General features: G+C 36.5%; 1 protein-coding gene across 6 annotated transcripts in view; it reads left to right on the plus strand.

Moving 5' to 3' along the window:
• The window catches only part of ZNF280C (zinc finger protein 280C), a 65,801-nt gene that overhangs the window by 38,336 nt on the left and 10,135 nt on the right, over window positions 1-17,330 (plus strand). For all 6 annotated transcript variants that reach the window (XM_027534176.1, XM_027534172.1, XM_027534174.1 and 3 more), the window contains 6 exons: window positions 2,354-2,511; window positions 3,183-3,283; window positions 4,056-4,202; window positions 11,192-11,323; window positions 15,555-15,868; window positions 16,337-16,474. In XM_027534176.1, the coding sequence (XP_027389977.1) occupies window positions 2,354-2,511; window positions 3,183-3,283; window positions 4,056-4,202; window positions 11,192-11,323; window positions 15,555-15,868; window positions 16,337-16,474 (990 nt within the window). The remainder of the gene's footprint in view (window positions 1-2,353; window positions 2,512-3,182; window positions 3,284-4,055; window positions 4,203-11,191; window positions 11,324-15,554; window positions 15,869-16,336; window positions 16,475-17,330) is intronic.

Genomic DNA, 17,330 nt, shown 5'->3' on the forward strand with positions numbered 1-17,330 from the left:
ATTTTGGACATACTTTTAGTAAATGAAACTGAACCAGTAAACACTGGATAACCAAAGATGCTATATGTATTAAGTAACATTATTTACCTTAATGATAAAAACTAGGATGGCAAATTGATGGTTTTAAAAGATGGTAGATGCTAACAGCTCAAGATTTTCTCAGCCCTGTCGAAAAATGGTAGGATATTTTTTCCTACAATGAGTGTCACCAAAACCAGCTAGAGCTATTTTATTCTGAGAATAGACTCCTGAGGGGTTTTCTTTTTTTCATATCTCCACCTGCTGGTTTAAGAAGTGTGAGCTGCTGATAAGGGCAGGGTAATAACTAAGGGATAGCTAACTGATTAACAGAATTTATTTTTCTGGGTGTGCTGTGAAACAAGATCTTAATTCCCTGACCAAGTATTGAACCTGTGCCCCCTGCAGTGAAAGTCAGAGTCCTAACCACTGGACCATCAGAGACTTCCCAACATTATTTATACGAATAAATTTTACTGAAGTTATGAGCTGAAAAGTTAATGGCTAATGATCTTTAAATGTAAATTCTTAGGCAAGACTAGGATTTTTTAAAAATATTTAAATAGAGATGATGTTAAAATGAAAGGAGGACTAAACGATACTTCAAAGCAAACCATAAGCAACTCTAAACAGAAGTGATGTTTTATAGATGTGAAGAGATAAATGTTAAAACCTCCATAATGATTATTGTCTAGGTTACAGACATCATTACTTCATTTCATGATTATTTCCTTTGGGGACTCGGTGACTAGCTGTTAATATTTGACCCAGACTAAAGATTGTAATTTTGATTAAATAACTTTACTTTGAAATTCAACAAAACATTTCAGTAAGCCCTTTGAAATAGATAGGCCTGTTTATATTGTACTCTGTGCCATTGAAGGTCATAGTTGTCATAAGAAACCTTTTAGGGAATCTGACAGAGCAGAATGTAGAACTGAAAAATGCACAGTAGGTGCTACAGAGGGAACAATCTGCGAGTTAGAAAGAACCATTTGTTCTAACAGTAAATGTGTCATTAAATAAAAAGATTCTTGTAATTATAGGTGTTAAAATCGCTATTAACATGCATTTAGAAACCAAGACACAAATAAAAATACTAATAATTTGTCTTCTAAGCATCTGAAAGCTATTGTATATTGCTGAGGCCATCTCATGATTTTGTAGCTGCTTTTGGTGGTAAAGTTTCCGTCTTTTAAGTATTTATTTTAAAATGTAGATAGTATTTCATGTACAGAAAAGAGGCCTGTTTTTCTTTACAAAAAAAATTTAAATCTGAAATAATGGTGAAGCTAATTAGTGGTTCAGTTCAGTTCAGTCACTCAGTTGTGTCCGACTCTTGGCGACCCCATGAATCGCAGCACACCAGGTCTCCCTGTCCATCATCAACTCCCGGAGTTCACTCAAACTCACGTCCGTCGAGTCGGTGATGCCATCCAGCCATCTCATTCTCTGTTGTCCCCTTCTCCTCCTGCCCGCAATCCTTCCCAGCATCAGGGTCTTTTCCAATGAGTCAACTCTTTGCATGAGATGGCCAAAGTATTGGAGTTTCAGGGGGTTATTTTAAAACAAAAGATGCAAACTGTTTACTGATGCACTTAATGAAAGTGATTATTTGAAGTGCACGCTTTTGAGAAGACTCGAAGTGAGTCCCCAGAGCCCTCTGACATCTTCCAAAGGAAGGTCTTACTACGAGGCTGGAAGGATAATCAGGGTACCACCTGAGAGCTCTGTCCCTCCCCAACTTAGTGGCCCACCAGAAACAAGTGCAAGTTATTACTAACTCGTGATGAATATGAGTGAGTCCCTGCAGTTTACCAGTATAAACGACAGGATGGCTGTTAAAGCACTGGTGTCAGGCTCCGAAGCAAACCCACCATGGCCAAGCCAAAGGGACTGCAGTCCGGGAGAGCCTCTCACAAATCAGTGGAATGTAACAGAGAGATCAAAAACCAAGGTCCCTTACAAATTAACAGAGATCGGAGTCAGATGTTATAAAGGGTAGAAAATATCCAGCAGCTCTAGAGGAAACAAATTGCTTGAGTTCCAGCTTCAAGGAAGAGCTGAATCATATGTGATCTCTCTTGATTGAACTGCTAAAGCATTATATCAAAAAACAAGAAAATGTGAGATTGTAAAGCTTTTGGAATTATGAATTGTAAAAGAGCAAATAATTTGAATAGCAAGTGTGAAAAAAATATCGAGAGGATTGATGGCTTTGGAGGTGTTATTTTGAGTAATGCACCTGCATTTTTAGCATGTAAGTTCAGATACTTGTGAGATTTGTCTTTGGTTATACATTTGAATATTTGTACCTGCTGACTATCATGTGTAGGTTTATGAACCACATGAAGCATCATTTGGAACTTGAGAAGCAAAACACTGAGAGTTGGGAAAACCACACCACCTGCCAGCACTGCTACCGTCAGTACCCAACGCCATTCCAACTGCAGTGTCATATTGAGAGTACACATACTCCCCTTGAGTTTTCTAGTAAGTCACAGTTTTATTAACTCTTGAACATGAACGATTTTGATTAGCTAACCTATCGGGCATCCTTAAGAATTCTGATGGAAAAATAAGAATAAGAAATAGATTTGGTAATTTGGGGAAAGCTTGAAAGCATATTTTAACTTGTAAAAACTTTTCAATACAATTACTTACTGAAGTTGAAGTCCTACTTGTAATATCCTTGGCATAACTCATGAATTGTACATAGGTGGCAAATTAGAAAACTCAGATCCCCTACTTCGTGGGGATATGAAATAGGTGATTTTCATTTATATTCTAATAAGAAAAGTAACTGCCTATTGCAATAGTTAAAATCACAGAGTCTGGACTTAGATTGAATTCAAATCTCAGCTCTGCCTCTTAAAACGGCTGTGAGATGACAGGCAAGTTACTTAATCTTTCTGGGCCTCAAGTCCCTTATCTGACAAAAGGGGATAAGGTTAACAGTACTGCTCTCAGTGATGGTATGAGAATAAAGCAAACTAATAATAAGTAAAGTCCTTAGAACAGCATCACAAAGTTAACAACTGTAAAATTGTTGGAACCGCCGTCAACGCTACTATTATTATTTGTTGTTGCTATGGATGTACAAATTGAATCTTTGATTTATATACATCTTTAAAACGGTGTAATGTGTGTTCTTCCACTTTCAGCTATTTGTAAAATCTGTGAATTATCATTTGACACTGAACATATTCTTCTGCAACATATGAAGGACACTCATAAACCTGGTGAAATGCCATATATTTGCCAGGTACACAGACATTTTATTGTATATCTAGCTATTTGTTTAATTTTCATGAAATAGTACTGTTCTTTTGATTTTTTTAAACCATTTAAATAAAAATGAGTTACCAAAATGAAGAACCTCTTTAGTATTTGAAACTCTTGGTTTAACCCATGTATGTGTGGTGGTGGGTTGGATTTGATCGTTGGACCATAGTTTGCTGACCCCTGTACTAGGCAGACAAAAAGCCCTGCTGGAGAAAGACAAACATATAGGCTTTCTTACCCTGTAGGGAAGACTATGGACATGGTAGAGAAATAGGAATTACTGTTAGTTATGAGAAACTCAAGTAAAGGCTTTTAGGCCAGTATTTTTCCAAAATTTGAAGTGGTTCCCAATAAGATAGCAAGATAAAGATAAACTGCCTGTGTTATAATCTGTATGCTATTTAAAATCCAAAGAAGAGAGTGCTCCATTTCATGTTAACAGGAAAAACTTTATAGATCAAGGGGTATCAGAGCTTGAAAATTCAAGTCAAGCTGGGGACAGTAGATTTGAAAAGGAGGAGGGAAGCTATGGATGTTTAGAAATATATCCCTAAACTTTGCAAGACAATTTTTCTGTTTCAGAAATCATCTGTATTACTTGTAGTATCAGGATCCGTGGTTGTATAAGCAGCAGAGCTGAATTTGTAGTACATAATATTATTCTAAACAAATGAGTTATTGTTCCTGCTTTTATATAATTGCATATCATTTATAATTTTTCAAGTTAAATTAACTCTTCTTTATATTTCTAGGTTTGCCAGTTTAGATCATCATCATTTACTGATGTAGAAACTCATTTTAGAGTGTCCCATGAAAATACTAAGAACTTGCTGTGTCCATTTTGCCTCAAAGTTAGTAGGATGGCAACTCCCTACATGAATCATTACATGAAGCATCAGGTAAGATGCAGCAGTTCTTATTTGTTCATTTTGCCTTAGTGAAAAGGTTATATATCTAAAACTTAGAACATTGGTTAGATTCATTCTAGAAGGAAAGCAAGTGAAAGTGAAGTGAAAGTGTTAGTCGCTCAGGTGGCAACTCTTTGCGACCCCATGGACTGTAGAGGCTGCCAGGCTCCTCTGTCCATGGGATTCTCCAGGCAAGAATACTGGAGTGGGTTCCCTTCGCCAGGGAATCTTCCCAACCCAGAGATCAAACTCAGGTCTCCTGAATTGCAGGAAGATTCTTTACTGTCTGAGCCACCAGGGAAACAGAAGGAAAGCAAAGTTGTTCCAAATAACAGAATTAATTTACAATTTATGCTGAAATACTTGTGAAGCTTCCACTTCTTTTCCTTGTCTGCTTCCTGGTGGTGATGAGGCTCACTAATAGTGAAATTTATAAAAGGTAAGTAGAAGTAAGCAGCCTAAAGTGGAGGGGAAGAGGAAAGATGAATGGAATATTTATGTTGGATATTTCAAGGGTTTAAGAATGGTAAGAATAAAAAAAAAAAAAAAGTAAGAATAGGAATTATTTTAAAGGTAGTTAATCAAGATCACGGGCTTCCCTGGTTGCTCAGATGGTAGAGACACCACCTGCAATGTGAGAGACCTGGGTTCGATGCCTGGGTTGGGAAGATCCCCTGGAGGAGGGCATGGCAACCTGCTCCAGTATTCTTGGACTGGAGAACCCCATGGACAGAGGAGCCTGGCAGCCTATAGTCCATGGGGTTGCAAAGAGTCAGACATGACTGAGCGATTAAGCACAGCACAATCAAGATCAAGGAAAAGGATAAGTTTTTAACTGAGGTAAGATTGAGGATTCATAATACTTTGTTTTCCTCTTTTCAAACTTCATTTCCACTTTCTAACCCATTTTTTATTACGAGAAAACATGTGGTTATCATCAGAGATCCAGAATGGTCTCTTGCAGCAGCAAGTGACAAAGGAAACAGCAGTGACACATTTGTAGATGTGAACTATGACAAAGAACTGTGTTTAGGTTGTAACTTGTTTCTTGGATGACTTTGGACACTTCTGTTGGGTAATTTCTGGGATATAGGTACTAGTGCTTGCTCCTTTCCCTTAAATTTTCATTTTATGCTTGCTGGTTCTTTTTCCTGACGCAATTAGACTATCTTTTATGTGGGCTGAAAACTTTGATAAAACAGTGAGCCTATTCTTAAGTGTTTGAAAGAGCAGTCAGACATTTGCCAAAATCAGAAGTCAGTGAATTTACTGAATCTGATAATATAATCAAGTTTTGTCTTCTCACTGATCACTTCATCACATTTTCTTATTATCAAATGCATTATCCATGGTCATTTTTTTCAGCACTTGTGCTAATGTTGCTTTCAGTTCCAGTCATTAGATGATCATGAAATCAACTTATAGGTGTTAATTGGAAAAAAATCATAAAAACAGAGTATCCAGATACATTGAGGATCACCTTTGTTCTGTCAACACGCTTGGTTTTTTGTGTTTTTTTTTTTTTTTGGTCCTGGTATTTCACCTCACTATTATTTGCTGTTTGGATAAGGTGTCCTACACTGGGTGTGACTGGTGGTTGGGTGATTCCAGGTCTTGTATTGAAGTGGTTTACTTTGTGTGAGTGAGTTCTTACTATTTGATACTCCCTAGGGTTAGGAGTGGAGAAGGCAGTGACACCCCACTCCAGTACTCTTGCCTGGGAAATCCCATGGACAGAGGAGACTGGTAGGCTACAGTCCATGGGGTCGCGAAGAGTCTGACATGACTGAGCGACTTCACTTTCACTTTTCACTTTCCTGCACTGGAGAAGGAAATGGCAACCCACTCCAGTATGCTTGCCTGGAGAATCCCAAGGATGGGAGCCTGGTGGGCCACTGTCTCTGGGGTCACACAGAGTCGGACACGACTGACGTGACTTAGCAGTAGCAGCAGCAGCAGGGTTAGGAGTTCTCTGGTTGTGTAGGGTCTTGGAGTCAGTGCTCCCACTCGAAAGGCTCAGGGCTGGATCACTGGCCAGGAACAGTGTTACAACAGGTGCTTTGTTATGGCATTAAGTTAGATTAAAATAAATATCCAAAAAAGAGAAACCAAAGGTTAACCCCAGACAAATGACAGTTACACTGTCACACAAATAATAATTAAAATAATAGAATATACACATATATTCCAATACTGTTACAAACCTATAGCAAAATCTTTCTATTCAAGTTTCCCCAGCAGTGTTCCATCAGATACCAAGTAGATAGATGGTCTACTCTAAAATTGTTCCTGGAAAAAGAAATTCAGTAAATGGCTGAACTTACAAAATAGCTTTTTATTTTTAATAGAATTTTTCAGAGCTTTTCACGTGCTAAAACTACTTAAAAGATCATAAATTTCCAAGCAAAGAATACGGTATATGTTGTTTCCAAAACTTATTTAACCATTAAATCCTTCGTTTGCACAATACATTTTAACATCTCTTGAGGAATAGAGCTTGTGAAACACTGATCTTGGTGCTATTTTATCTTTTGACCTTTGATTTTGAAAGAAAGACTTAATGAACATGAGTTTGAGCATATTCTGGGAGATAGTGAAGGACACAAAAGCCTGGGGTGCTGCAGTCCATGGGGTCTCAAGGAGTCAAAAACAACTTAGAGACTCAACAACAAAGAGATGTAAAGCAGTAGCTTTATTTTTTTGCAAAACTTTTAACATAACTCTTTTTCTTGTGCTTTACTAAGCTCCAGAGTGAGATGTGGATGTGAAAAGAGTAATAGATGCTTAGTTAGAAAGGTAAAGAGATGGATGGGCCTGCTATGTGGACTATTTCTCCCAAGTGGTTTAACCTGATCTGTAATCAGTCTTCATAGTGTGAGTTGTGTGTCTTAACTTGCCACGTAAATAGGAAAGTGTTAATCCAGCAAGTCTGAGTTGCTCAAATCATGCACATTTTCAGAAGGGCCTACTTGTATAACTGGCCCTTGGCTAACTCCTGGAAACTGAGCCTTTGTTATTAACTGATAAGTGTTTTACATGCCTGAAACCTTGAGCCATGTTGTACCAGCTTTTCTAGATCATTTGTGCAAGAATATGATTGTGGTGAATTCCTGCTTTTCTTCTGGGAATCTGAAGATTTGGTGACTGAAGCTCATAAAAAACCTGGACTTTTAGACTCAAAATATCTTCCTTAGAAAACAAAACAAAACCCCCCAAAATTCACACTTGTTACTACAATTGGTTGCTGGGGGATTGATGAGCATGTCCTGTGCAACTCTCCTGGGAGAGGGCACTTGGAAACTGGTATCAGTATCCACCAGATTTCACCTCATGCACTTTTTTCGTGTATTAATCCTGTTCTATATCCTGTCACTGTAAAAAATCATAGCTGTGAGTATAACAACTTTCAAGCCCTATAAGTCCTTCTACTGAGTCATCAAACCAGGGAGTACTGACACACCACGGGTGCCCATTTGTTTTGTAAGTTTGGCATACCTACCAGGTAGGTGGTCAGCAGTCAGTAGAGGAAAGAGTATTAATAAGAAGGATCATCAGACATCCTTCAAAGTATTTGCAGTTTGTATAATTGTTCATGAAGGACTTGAAAATTATAGCTGAGCAAGTTTATAAGCTTGTAATTAAGATACTATTAGGGCAATTTTAGACAAAAATTGTTGAATTCTTTATATAAATGTGGGTCATTTTGTTCTTTTTGAAGACTTTGGTTGTAACCTTTTCCTTAAATTAATATGTTGTTACGTATTGAGTGATTTTAGAGCTAGCAATAGTTTGTACAACTTTTAAGAAATAATGAAGGATTTCACTTGTGTTAAATAGCCTCATTAGATCTTTATAGTAATAACAAGCGGTTAATATATCACTTGCAGTTAACATATCACTTGCTGTGCGATAGTCACTAGTGCTTTTACTTGGATTATCTTGTTTAATCCTCACAACCACTTTATGAACCAAGTAAGTAATCATTTCCATTTCACATATAAGGAAACAAAGCTTTATAGAGAGTAAGTTAATTTGCCCAATGTCACATTCTCTAATAATTGGCAAAGCCAAAAATTGACCCATGTCCCAAACTTTTACTGAAGAGTCATTCTTTTTTTTGCTTTTTATTTTTTTATTTATTTATTTTTTTTAAATTTTATTTTATTTTTAAACTTTACATAATTGTATTAGTTTTGCCAAATATCAAAATGAATCCGCCACAGGCATACATGTGTTCCCCATCCTGAACCCTCCTCCCTCCTCCCTCCCCACACCATCCCTCTGGGTCGTCCCAGTGCACCAGCCGGCATTAGATCTAAAGGCAAGTATTACAGATAGCCACAATTAGCCTTGAAGACCCTCAGATCACCCAGACAATATAATATCTTTGTCAAAAAGTTCAATACAGTTTTTTCTGTATTCCTTGGAATAGGTCACCATTTTTTGGTTGAACATCATGTTATTTTAAAAATGTACTGTATTATTCTTAGCACATCACAAGCATACATGTAATAAGAGATATGAAAGACTTGAGTCCAACTAAGGGAATCATCAATGTCCTCATCTCAGGGCTCTGAGTAAATGCTCAATAAATGGAATGGCAGATATTTCAAACTAGTTTAATTGTGCCTGCTTCTCATATGTACTGTCATTCTCTTGCTGCCTACCTCACTGTTTATTTAACAGATATTTATTTAATGCCTAATACATGCCAGGGACTGTTTTATACAAGTGACCAAAACAGTTTGTGCTTTCTGAAATTTGCATTATGGGGGGGAAAGAGAGACAGAATGAGAATGCATATTATGTCTGAATGTATGTGTATTCAAGCACGTGATAAGTACCATAGGAAGGAAATACAGGAGGCAAGGGAATGCCAGGGCTTAAGAGGTGAAAGAGCAGTTTCTCAGGTTTTTTTTTTTTTTAATGTATATATGGGGTGGTCAAAGAAGTCTCTCCAGAGAAAATAAGGGAGTAAGCCATGTGGCCATCTGGAAGTGAATGTTGCAGGCAGAGGAACCAGTCGGCAGTGAGGTGAGCATATATCTAGATGTTCAAGGAGCAACAAGGAGGCCAGTGTGTCTGGCACATGGTAAACAAGTGAGAGGAAGAGTAGTAGGAACTGAGGTTGTAGCGAGAGAAAGTGGGGAAGATACTGTAGGTCCTTGGAAGCCACGGTCAGGATTTGGGAGTGTTACGGAAAGCCATTAGAGTGCTTAAGCACATGAGAGACCATTCTGGCAGCCGTGGAGAGAAGAGATTGTTGGGAGAAAAGAGTAGAAACCAGGAGAAGGTAGGAGACTGCCATGAGAGTCCAGGTGAGTGACTTGAACTGATCTGGTGGCAGTGGTAGGAGGTGATGAAAAGTGGAAAGACTATGGTTTTATCAATGGGGTGGGTGTGGGGCATGAGAGAAAGAGTTGAGTGACCAATTTCTTTCATCCTGAGCAGCTGCAAAAGAGTGACGTTCCCATATATTGAGATATTGGAGAGACTAGGGAAGGAACAGATTTTTTGCAGGGTGGATGGGGGAAAATCTGGAGTTTAATTTTGTCCATGTGAATGAAATGCATGCTAGATACCAAATAGTGATGTTGAGTAGGCAGTTGGATGAATGCTATTTGAAATCATGAAATTAGATGAGATATAAGTACAAGCAGAGAAGAGATTTCTGGCAGCTATATCTGAGCAATTTTCTGTCATGTTGTCTTGCCATCTGCTTCTTGACTTTTTTTTCCCTCTTTCCCCTTTCTTGAGCACATACAGGTGAATTTATGTTGGCTATACCCGTGATATGATCCAATTAACATTACTTCTAAATAAGATGAAACCAAAATAGTACTACAAATGCATTATAGTTACATAGTGCTTTGAACTTAGTAAAGAATTTGCATTTCTCCAATGCCTGTTATGCACCAGTAATGTCTAGATAGTTCCATATATGTGATTTCATTGGATTTTCCTAAATGGTTACTTGTGTTTTAAGTGGAAATGATGAGCCTGTGGAAACACACTTCTAGAGAAAACATTCTTTTGTATTTTTAGGTTGTTCCAAATTTACAAATAAATATAAAATACATCTTTTAATGGACAAGTGCATGTACATAAAAATTGCAGTTGCTGATATGTAGTAGAAAAACCACTAAGTAGCTATGAGCAAGTGTCTTACATGTCTCTCGGGTCCTGTTTCCTATTGGTAAAAAAAATAAAAGGATCAGCTTTGAGAAGGAACATGGTCGAGGAGTTCTCAAATAGTAGATTCAGATCAGTTGTTTTGATTTATGCTTCTATAGCCATGCTGTCCAATATCACTAGCCACATGTGTCTATTTAAATTACTTTAAAATTAAAATTTAATAAAATGTAAAACTCCATTCTCTGTTGCACTTGCCACATTTCAAGTGCTCAATAACCACATGTGGCAGTGGATGCCACTTCAGATAGTGCAGCTGTAAAACGTCATCACTGTTTAAAGTCCTGTTGGACAAACATTGCTTTATACAACCATTTCTATAACATAACTTTGTGGGGAGTTATCTGGTTAAATTTGCTTAATTTTGGAAAGTTCACTTTATTTTACCAACTTGCAAAACAAATGGAAATAACATTATTGATCTTTTCAAAAACAAAATGTAATATAGCTAGCTCATTTTCACATGTCATATGTTTGAATAGTTTATACTTCACATTTATATTTAAACAAACTCATACTACAAATAGCATAGGACTTGTCCCACTGTAATCTAATTGATATAATTATATTGATTACCTGTATGATAACAAATACTTTGAAACCCAAATACTAATGTAAGAAGTACTTTTTAAAAATGAAATGTTTTGGTATTATTTATGATACGAGGTGGTAAAATTCTGGCTTTTAAATTCTTAAGCTCTTAGAATTAAGAGCAATTTCTGATCCTGGGATTTGTGGTGGTAGAAATTATTCTTTCTAATATTATTTCTAATATTTTCTGTAAACAGAAGAAAGGAATTCATCGTTGCTCACAGTGCAGACTACAATTTTTGACCTACAAGGAGAAACTGGTTCACAAGCTCGAACATCGGACATTTATAAAGCCTAAAGAGCTGGAGGGATTGCCTCCTGGTACAAAAGTGAGTTGTGTTTTTTTCCCCCTGGTATTCTTTTTTTTATGTTTATTTTTGGCTTCTTTATTTTTAATTGAAGGATAATTGCTTTACAGTATTGTGTGGGTTTCTGCCATACATCAACATGAATCAGCCACAGATGCTGCTCTCTCCGTTTGTCCCACGCTCTCCTTTCTCCCGTGTCTGCAAGTCTGTTCTCTATGTCTGCATCCCCCCAAAAGTGAATTTTAAATAGGTTGTATTCTAACGTTATATGACAATAGAAATAAACCCCTTATAATATTAAAAATTGACTTCTGGTTGTCATGAAAAAAATTTTTTAGGTTTTATCATTCTTATGCTTAGAAAATTTTCTACCCATTGTTTTTTGAGTTGATTGAAATGTGCTATATTGGAGCATATTCATTAGTAGTGAGTGCAACTAGATGAACTGTAGACTGAGTCAGTGTGTTGTTTCAATATTCTATAGTCTGTTTTTGAGCTTTTCCAGTTGGCAGCTTATATGTCTGCTTCAGCTGGGGAGGAATCATGTTTAATTTATCTTTGTGTCTCCAACATCTGTTATAATGCCTGGAATGCCATGGTTTGTTGAAGTTAGTATTACTGAAACTACTCTTAGAGAAGCAAGTTCTCTTGATTAACATTGCTGTGTTAAGTGAGCAAACATACATCTGACTACAAATTTCATTTTCCCTATTTGCCTTATGTATATCTGTTTTCTCTCACTTCTTTATATAAAGTCAGCTTTTGACTGTTTGCTCCAGTGGAGAGATACATAATCCAAAGTGAAATAATTCCCAAACACTTACATATTTTGAGTACTAACCTTTGAATGTGAGTATGTCTGCTATTTGAGTTCATTAAAATAATGGAAAGCAGAGCTCTGAAGCTCTAGAGGGAGAGAAGCTATCCAGTATCTTTCCCTATAGGCCATTCATTCCATGCTGGAAGAAGACATGCAGAATTCTAATATTAGTATAAGCAGTGAAATCCTCTCTCATATCTTCCCTTATTAATAATAATAGTAATAATTAGTATAGTATAATAATAATAAAAATGATTGTTCAGTTTGGTCACTCAGTAGTGTACGAGTCTTTGTGACCCCATGGACTATAGCATGCCAGGCCTCCCTGTCCATCACCAACTCCTGGAGCTTGCTCAAACTCATGTCCATCGAGTCGGTGATGCCATCCAATCATCTCATCCTCTGTTGTCTCCTTCTCCTCCCACCTTCAGTCTTTCCCAGCATCAGGGTCTTTTTCAGTGAGGCAGTTCTTCACATCAGGTGGCCAAAGTATTGGAGCTTCGGCTTCAGCATCAGTCCTTCCAGTGAATGTTTAGGACCGATTCCCTTTAGGATGGACTGCTTGGATCTCCTTGCTGTCCAAGGGACTCTCAGGAGTCTTCTCCAACACCACAGATGAAAAGCATCAGTTCTTCAGTGCCCCACTTGTTAGCACTTCAGAATTACGTTTTCAGTGTGCTTTTTCATTCATTCTATGATTTAATCCCTGTAACAAACCAATGAGGTAGAGAAGGCAGGTATTATTCCCATATTACAGATGAGGAGGCTTAGGATAAGTTACTTACTCAAGGTCACATGGCTAGGAAGAGGTAGTATTGAAAGTTAAGCTCAGGTTTTTTGACTCCTATTTCAGCGCTTTTTGTATGATACTAAGCCACAAGTATTTCATAGGCCTTCCTCATTTGCTGTTCCTTAAGTACATGGCAGTGGTATAATCAAGTTATTAAAGAAAATGTTAATAGGTAACTTTTTCACTATTAATCAAATGGGTATAATCAAACATTTATTTTTCTGAATATTAAATGATAAATTTTTTATTAGCTCCCTCTAAGAAAATTGAGTATTACCATGCTGTATGATGAATTGCTGTAACTGCCACAGTAACCTTTGGAACCATAAATCCTGCTCGATGAACTCCCAGAGAGAGCAGGTCACATTTACTGGAGATCTGTTCATTTGTTTTTAGAGGGGTGTAGGTACTTTTTTTTTAATTGAAGTATAATTGATGTACAATATTATATGTTTGGAGTGTGACATAGTGATTGTGGAGATCTGTTTTATAGTTACCAAGGAGTTATGCAGGCCTTTCCAGAGTTATCTCAGGATTTGAGATTTAAAATTTGACCTCTAGCTATTCAGTTATATCAGAACATAAAATAGCCATAGGATGAGCTCTTTTAACCTATAAAATTTATGTTAACATATAAATGCCATCAATACAAAACCAGTATTACTGCAGTAAATAAATACTGAGGTGAATTTCATTTAATTGGTATGACTATTTATAGAATAAGAGCTGACTCATTGGAAAAGACTCTGATGCTGGGAAAGATTGAGGGCAGGAGAAGGGGGCTACAGAGGAGGAGATGGTTGAATGACATCATCAAATCATTGGACATGAGTTTGGGCAAACTCCAGGAGATAAGTGAAGGACAGGGAAGCCTGGCATCCTGCAGTCCATGGGGTTGCAGAGAGTCAGACAGGATTCAGTGACTGAACAACAACAAAAATTTAGAGTGAACGGGAGACTTCTTTGATTGTAGTTTATACTTAGATAGGACTTCCCTGGTGGCTCAGACGGTAAAGTGTCTGTCTACAATGTGGGAGATCTGGGTTCAATCCCTGGGTTGGGAAGGAAATGGCAATCCACTCTAGTACTATTGCCTGGAAAATCCCACGGACAGAGAGAGGAGCCTGGTAGGCTACAGTCCATGGGGTCGCAAAGAGTCAGACACGACTGAGCGACTTCACTTTATACTTAGATATTTAACTTTTTGTATGGCAGTGATTTTTTTTCTGGTAACAGCTTTGTTAACATGTAATTCATATACCTTGCATACAATTTACCCATTTAAAGTATACAGTACATTGGTTTTTAGCATATTCACAGAGTTGTGAAAACATCACTACAATATATTTAAGAACATTTTGTCACCCCATATCCATTAGCACCCACTCCCAATTTCCCCTCCACAACAACAAACTTTAACCTGTTTTCTGTCCCTATGAATTTTCCTGTTCTAGACATTTCATATAAATGGAACCATATAGTATCTACAATATGTGATCCTTTATGGCTGATTTCTTTCACTTAGTATAATGTTTCTGAGGTTCCTCCATGAGGTTCATCCTGTAGCTTGTATCAGTGCTTCATTCTCTTTTAAGACTGTATTAGTACTTATGTATCAGTACGTTTATGGCTGAATATTATTCCATTGTATGAATATACCATATTTTATTTATTCACTCATCAATTGGTGAGCATTTGGCTTGTCTCTGTTTTTTGGCTATAATGAATAATGCTGTCGGGAAATTTCATGTGCAAATTTTTGTATGGACATTTCCCTTGAGTGAAATTGCTAGGAGTGGAATACCTAAGGGTTATATAATGATTCTTATGTTTAACATTTTTTAAAGAACTGCCAAACTGTTTTCCAAAACTACTGTACCATTGTACATTCCCACCAGCAATATATGAAGGCTGAAATTTCTCCACCATCCTGTCAGCACATGTTGCTACCTGTCTTTTTCATTATAGCCATTTAGTTGGTCTAAAGTGATGTATTACTGGAGTTTTGATTTCCATTTCCTTACTGACTAATGATGTTGAGCATCTTTTCACATGCTTGTTTCATATGTATATTTTCTTTGAAGAAATGCCTATTCAGATCATTTGCCCATTTGTTAATTGGGTTGTCTTTTATTGAGTTGTAAGTTATGCTGTATACATGTCCCTTATTAGAGATATGATTTGCAAATATTTCCTCTCATTCTGTGGTCATCTTTTCATTTTCTTAACAATGTCCTTTGAAGTACAAAAGTTTTCATTTTTGTGAAGTCCATTTATCTGTTATTTCTTTGGTTTCTTGTGCTTTTAGTATCATACCTAAGAAATCATTGCCTAACCCAAGGTCATGAAGATTTACTCCTATGTTTTCTTCTAAGAGTTTTGCAGTTTTAGCTCTTACCATCTGGTCTTTGATACATTTTGGATTAATTTTTGTATTTAGTATGAGGTAGGGTCCAAATTCATTGTTTTGCAGGTAGATATCCAGCTGTCCTAGCACCATTTGTTGGTAAGACTATTGTTTTCCCCTTGAATTATTTTGGCACCCTTGTCAAAAACCAATTATGCTTTGCATAAAGTGTGATTTTTTAATATTAATGTGATGATTAATTTTCTAAAAGTATATATTACCTTTATTTTTATAGGTCACTATCCGAGCTTCAATTGAATCTCTTCATTCAGGACCATCAACTTCCAAGAGTATTCTATCTTCCAGTACTTCTTCAAGCACTTGTCTTCAGGTCTCACCTTCAACGTCTAAAACTACAACTACTGGAAGTTCTCCAAGATCTAATGCAAATGAATATAAGACAAGAGAGTTTAGTGCAACTACATCCACTGAAAGTAAGCCTAGTACAAGTAAGGAACGTGCAGCTAAATGCAGAGCAAAAACCTCTTACAAGCCAAAGAAAAAGCGCAACAGGAGAAATAAAATCAGCGTAGCTTTGAAGAACTTAAGGTAATATCTTCTATTCCTGATATACATTTCTATTTCAATATTAAATATTCAAGGTTATTTTAGTATAGCTTACCATATCACCAGATAATGCACATTTACATGATAATCACTTATCTGGCATAAAGGCCAAGAAAATAAATAAAAACATACTTTTTACTAGTGCTGAACAGAACTTGAATTACTATACTTATTTTATAATTGCCATCTTCTACACTAATCTTATAATTTGTGCTTATATCTTATGATAGTTGAATTGGTTTATGTGATCCTTTTTATTCCAAGGAAACGTTAACTGATATTAGAGTTTTTACTCTAGCTTATTGTTTCAAAGTAGATTTTCAAATTCCAAGTCTGTATTTAAAGACTTAGTTTAAACGTCTTGACTCCAATTAATACAACATGAATAAGTCTTTACCTTATTTTTTGGTTTTACAATGTATTTTAATCATTTTTTTCTGTCTCCATAAGGTGTCGGGGAGTATACACGTGCATTGAATGTCATACCAAAATAAAAGATTTTGCAAGCCACTTTTCATTATTTACGCGCTGTAATTTTTGCAAATACAGCACTAACTGTAACAAAGCCTTTGTTAATCATATGCTGAGGTGAGTTAAACATGTACACAGCCAGTCAAAACTACCATTCAAGATAACTTGGTTTTTGAAAACAAAGCCACTTTGTCACATCAAGGATCTAAAAAGATCTAGCAACAGGGAACTTCTAGGATATTACCCAATACTATTTTCCAGCATAATAACTCATGAAATTAGTGGGACAAAATTTTTAGAAACAGTTAGGCTAATGAAATTAGAATAGGTTTGGTAGGGAAGTTATTTTTCTAAGTCTTTCAAAAAGTGATCCATAAAATTTCAAATGTTCCAAAATATCTTATCAAATAAGTGCCTATAACTGTGCGGTGTTCCCCACTTCAAAGCAATCTCTTTTAGAGACTTCAGCTTTGTCAAAAATGCTAGGAACATCATCAGTGCTCACATGCTCACTCTCTCGTGTTCTTTATCTCTCATTCTCCCTCTAACCCTCTGTCCATTTGTTTTTCAAGGCCTCCATCTTTTCATTCATTTGATGAAATGTGAAATGAGACTGTAGGAATAGTCCAGTCATGACATTACTGTTGGAATTCTTTTTCATATGTCAATTATTTTACATTATTTGAGCACCTACCATGTACTCTATGCTAGAGAAAGACTTCAAAGCTCACATTACTTTCGTTTGAATCTTATTGGTACTCTATTCCTTCAGTACGGATTTTTCTAAATAAAAATTGTTCAGATACAAATATGCTAATTTGATTATTCAAATGGAGGTAGGTCCATTTATTTTCAGTCAGAAATAAGATAAAACCAATAAAAGTGGTTTCTTGGAGCTTATAATAAAGGTCAAGTACCTTTACTCTGCCTGTCTTACTTTATGGTCATAGACAGCTACCACTTTCAAGAATTT

Source organism: Bos indicus x Bos taurus, chromosome X (genome assembly GCF_003369695.1).
Source record: "Bos indicus x Bos taurus breed Angus x Brahman F1 hybrid chromosome X, Bos_hybrid_MaternalHap_v2.0, whole genome shotgun sequence".
Taxonomy (NCBI): Eukaryota; Metazoa; Chordata; class Mammalia; order Artiodactyla; family Bovidae; genus Bos; species Bos indicus x Bos taurus.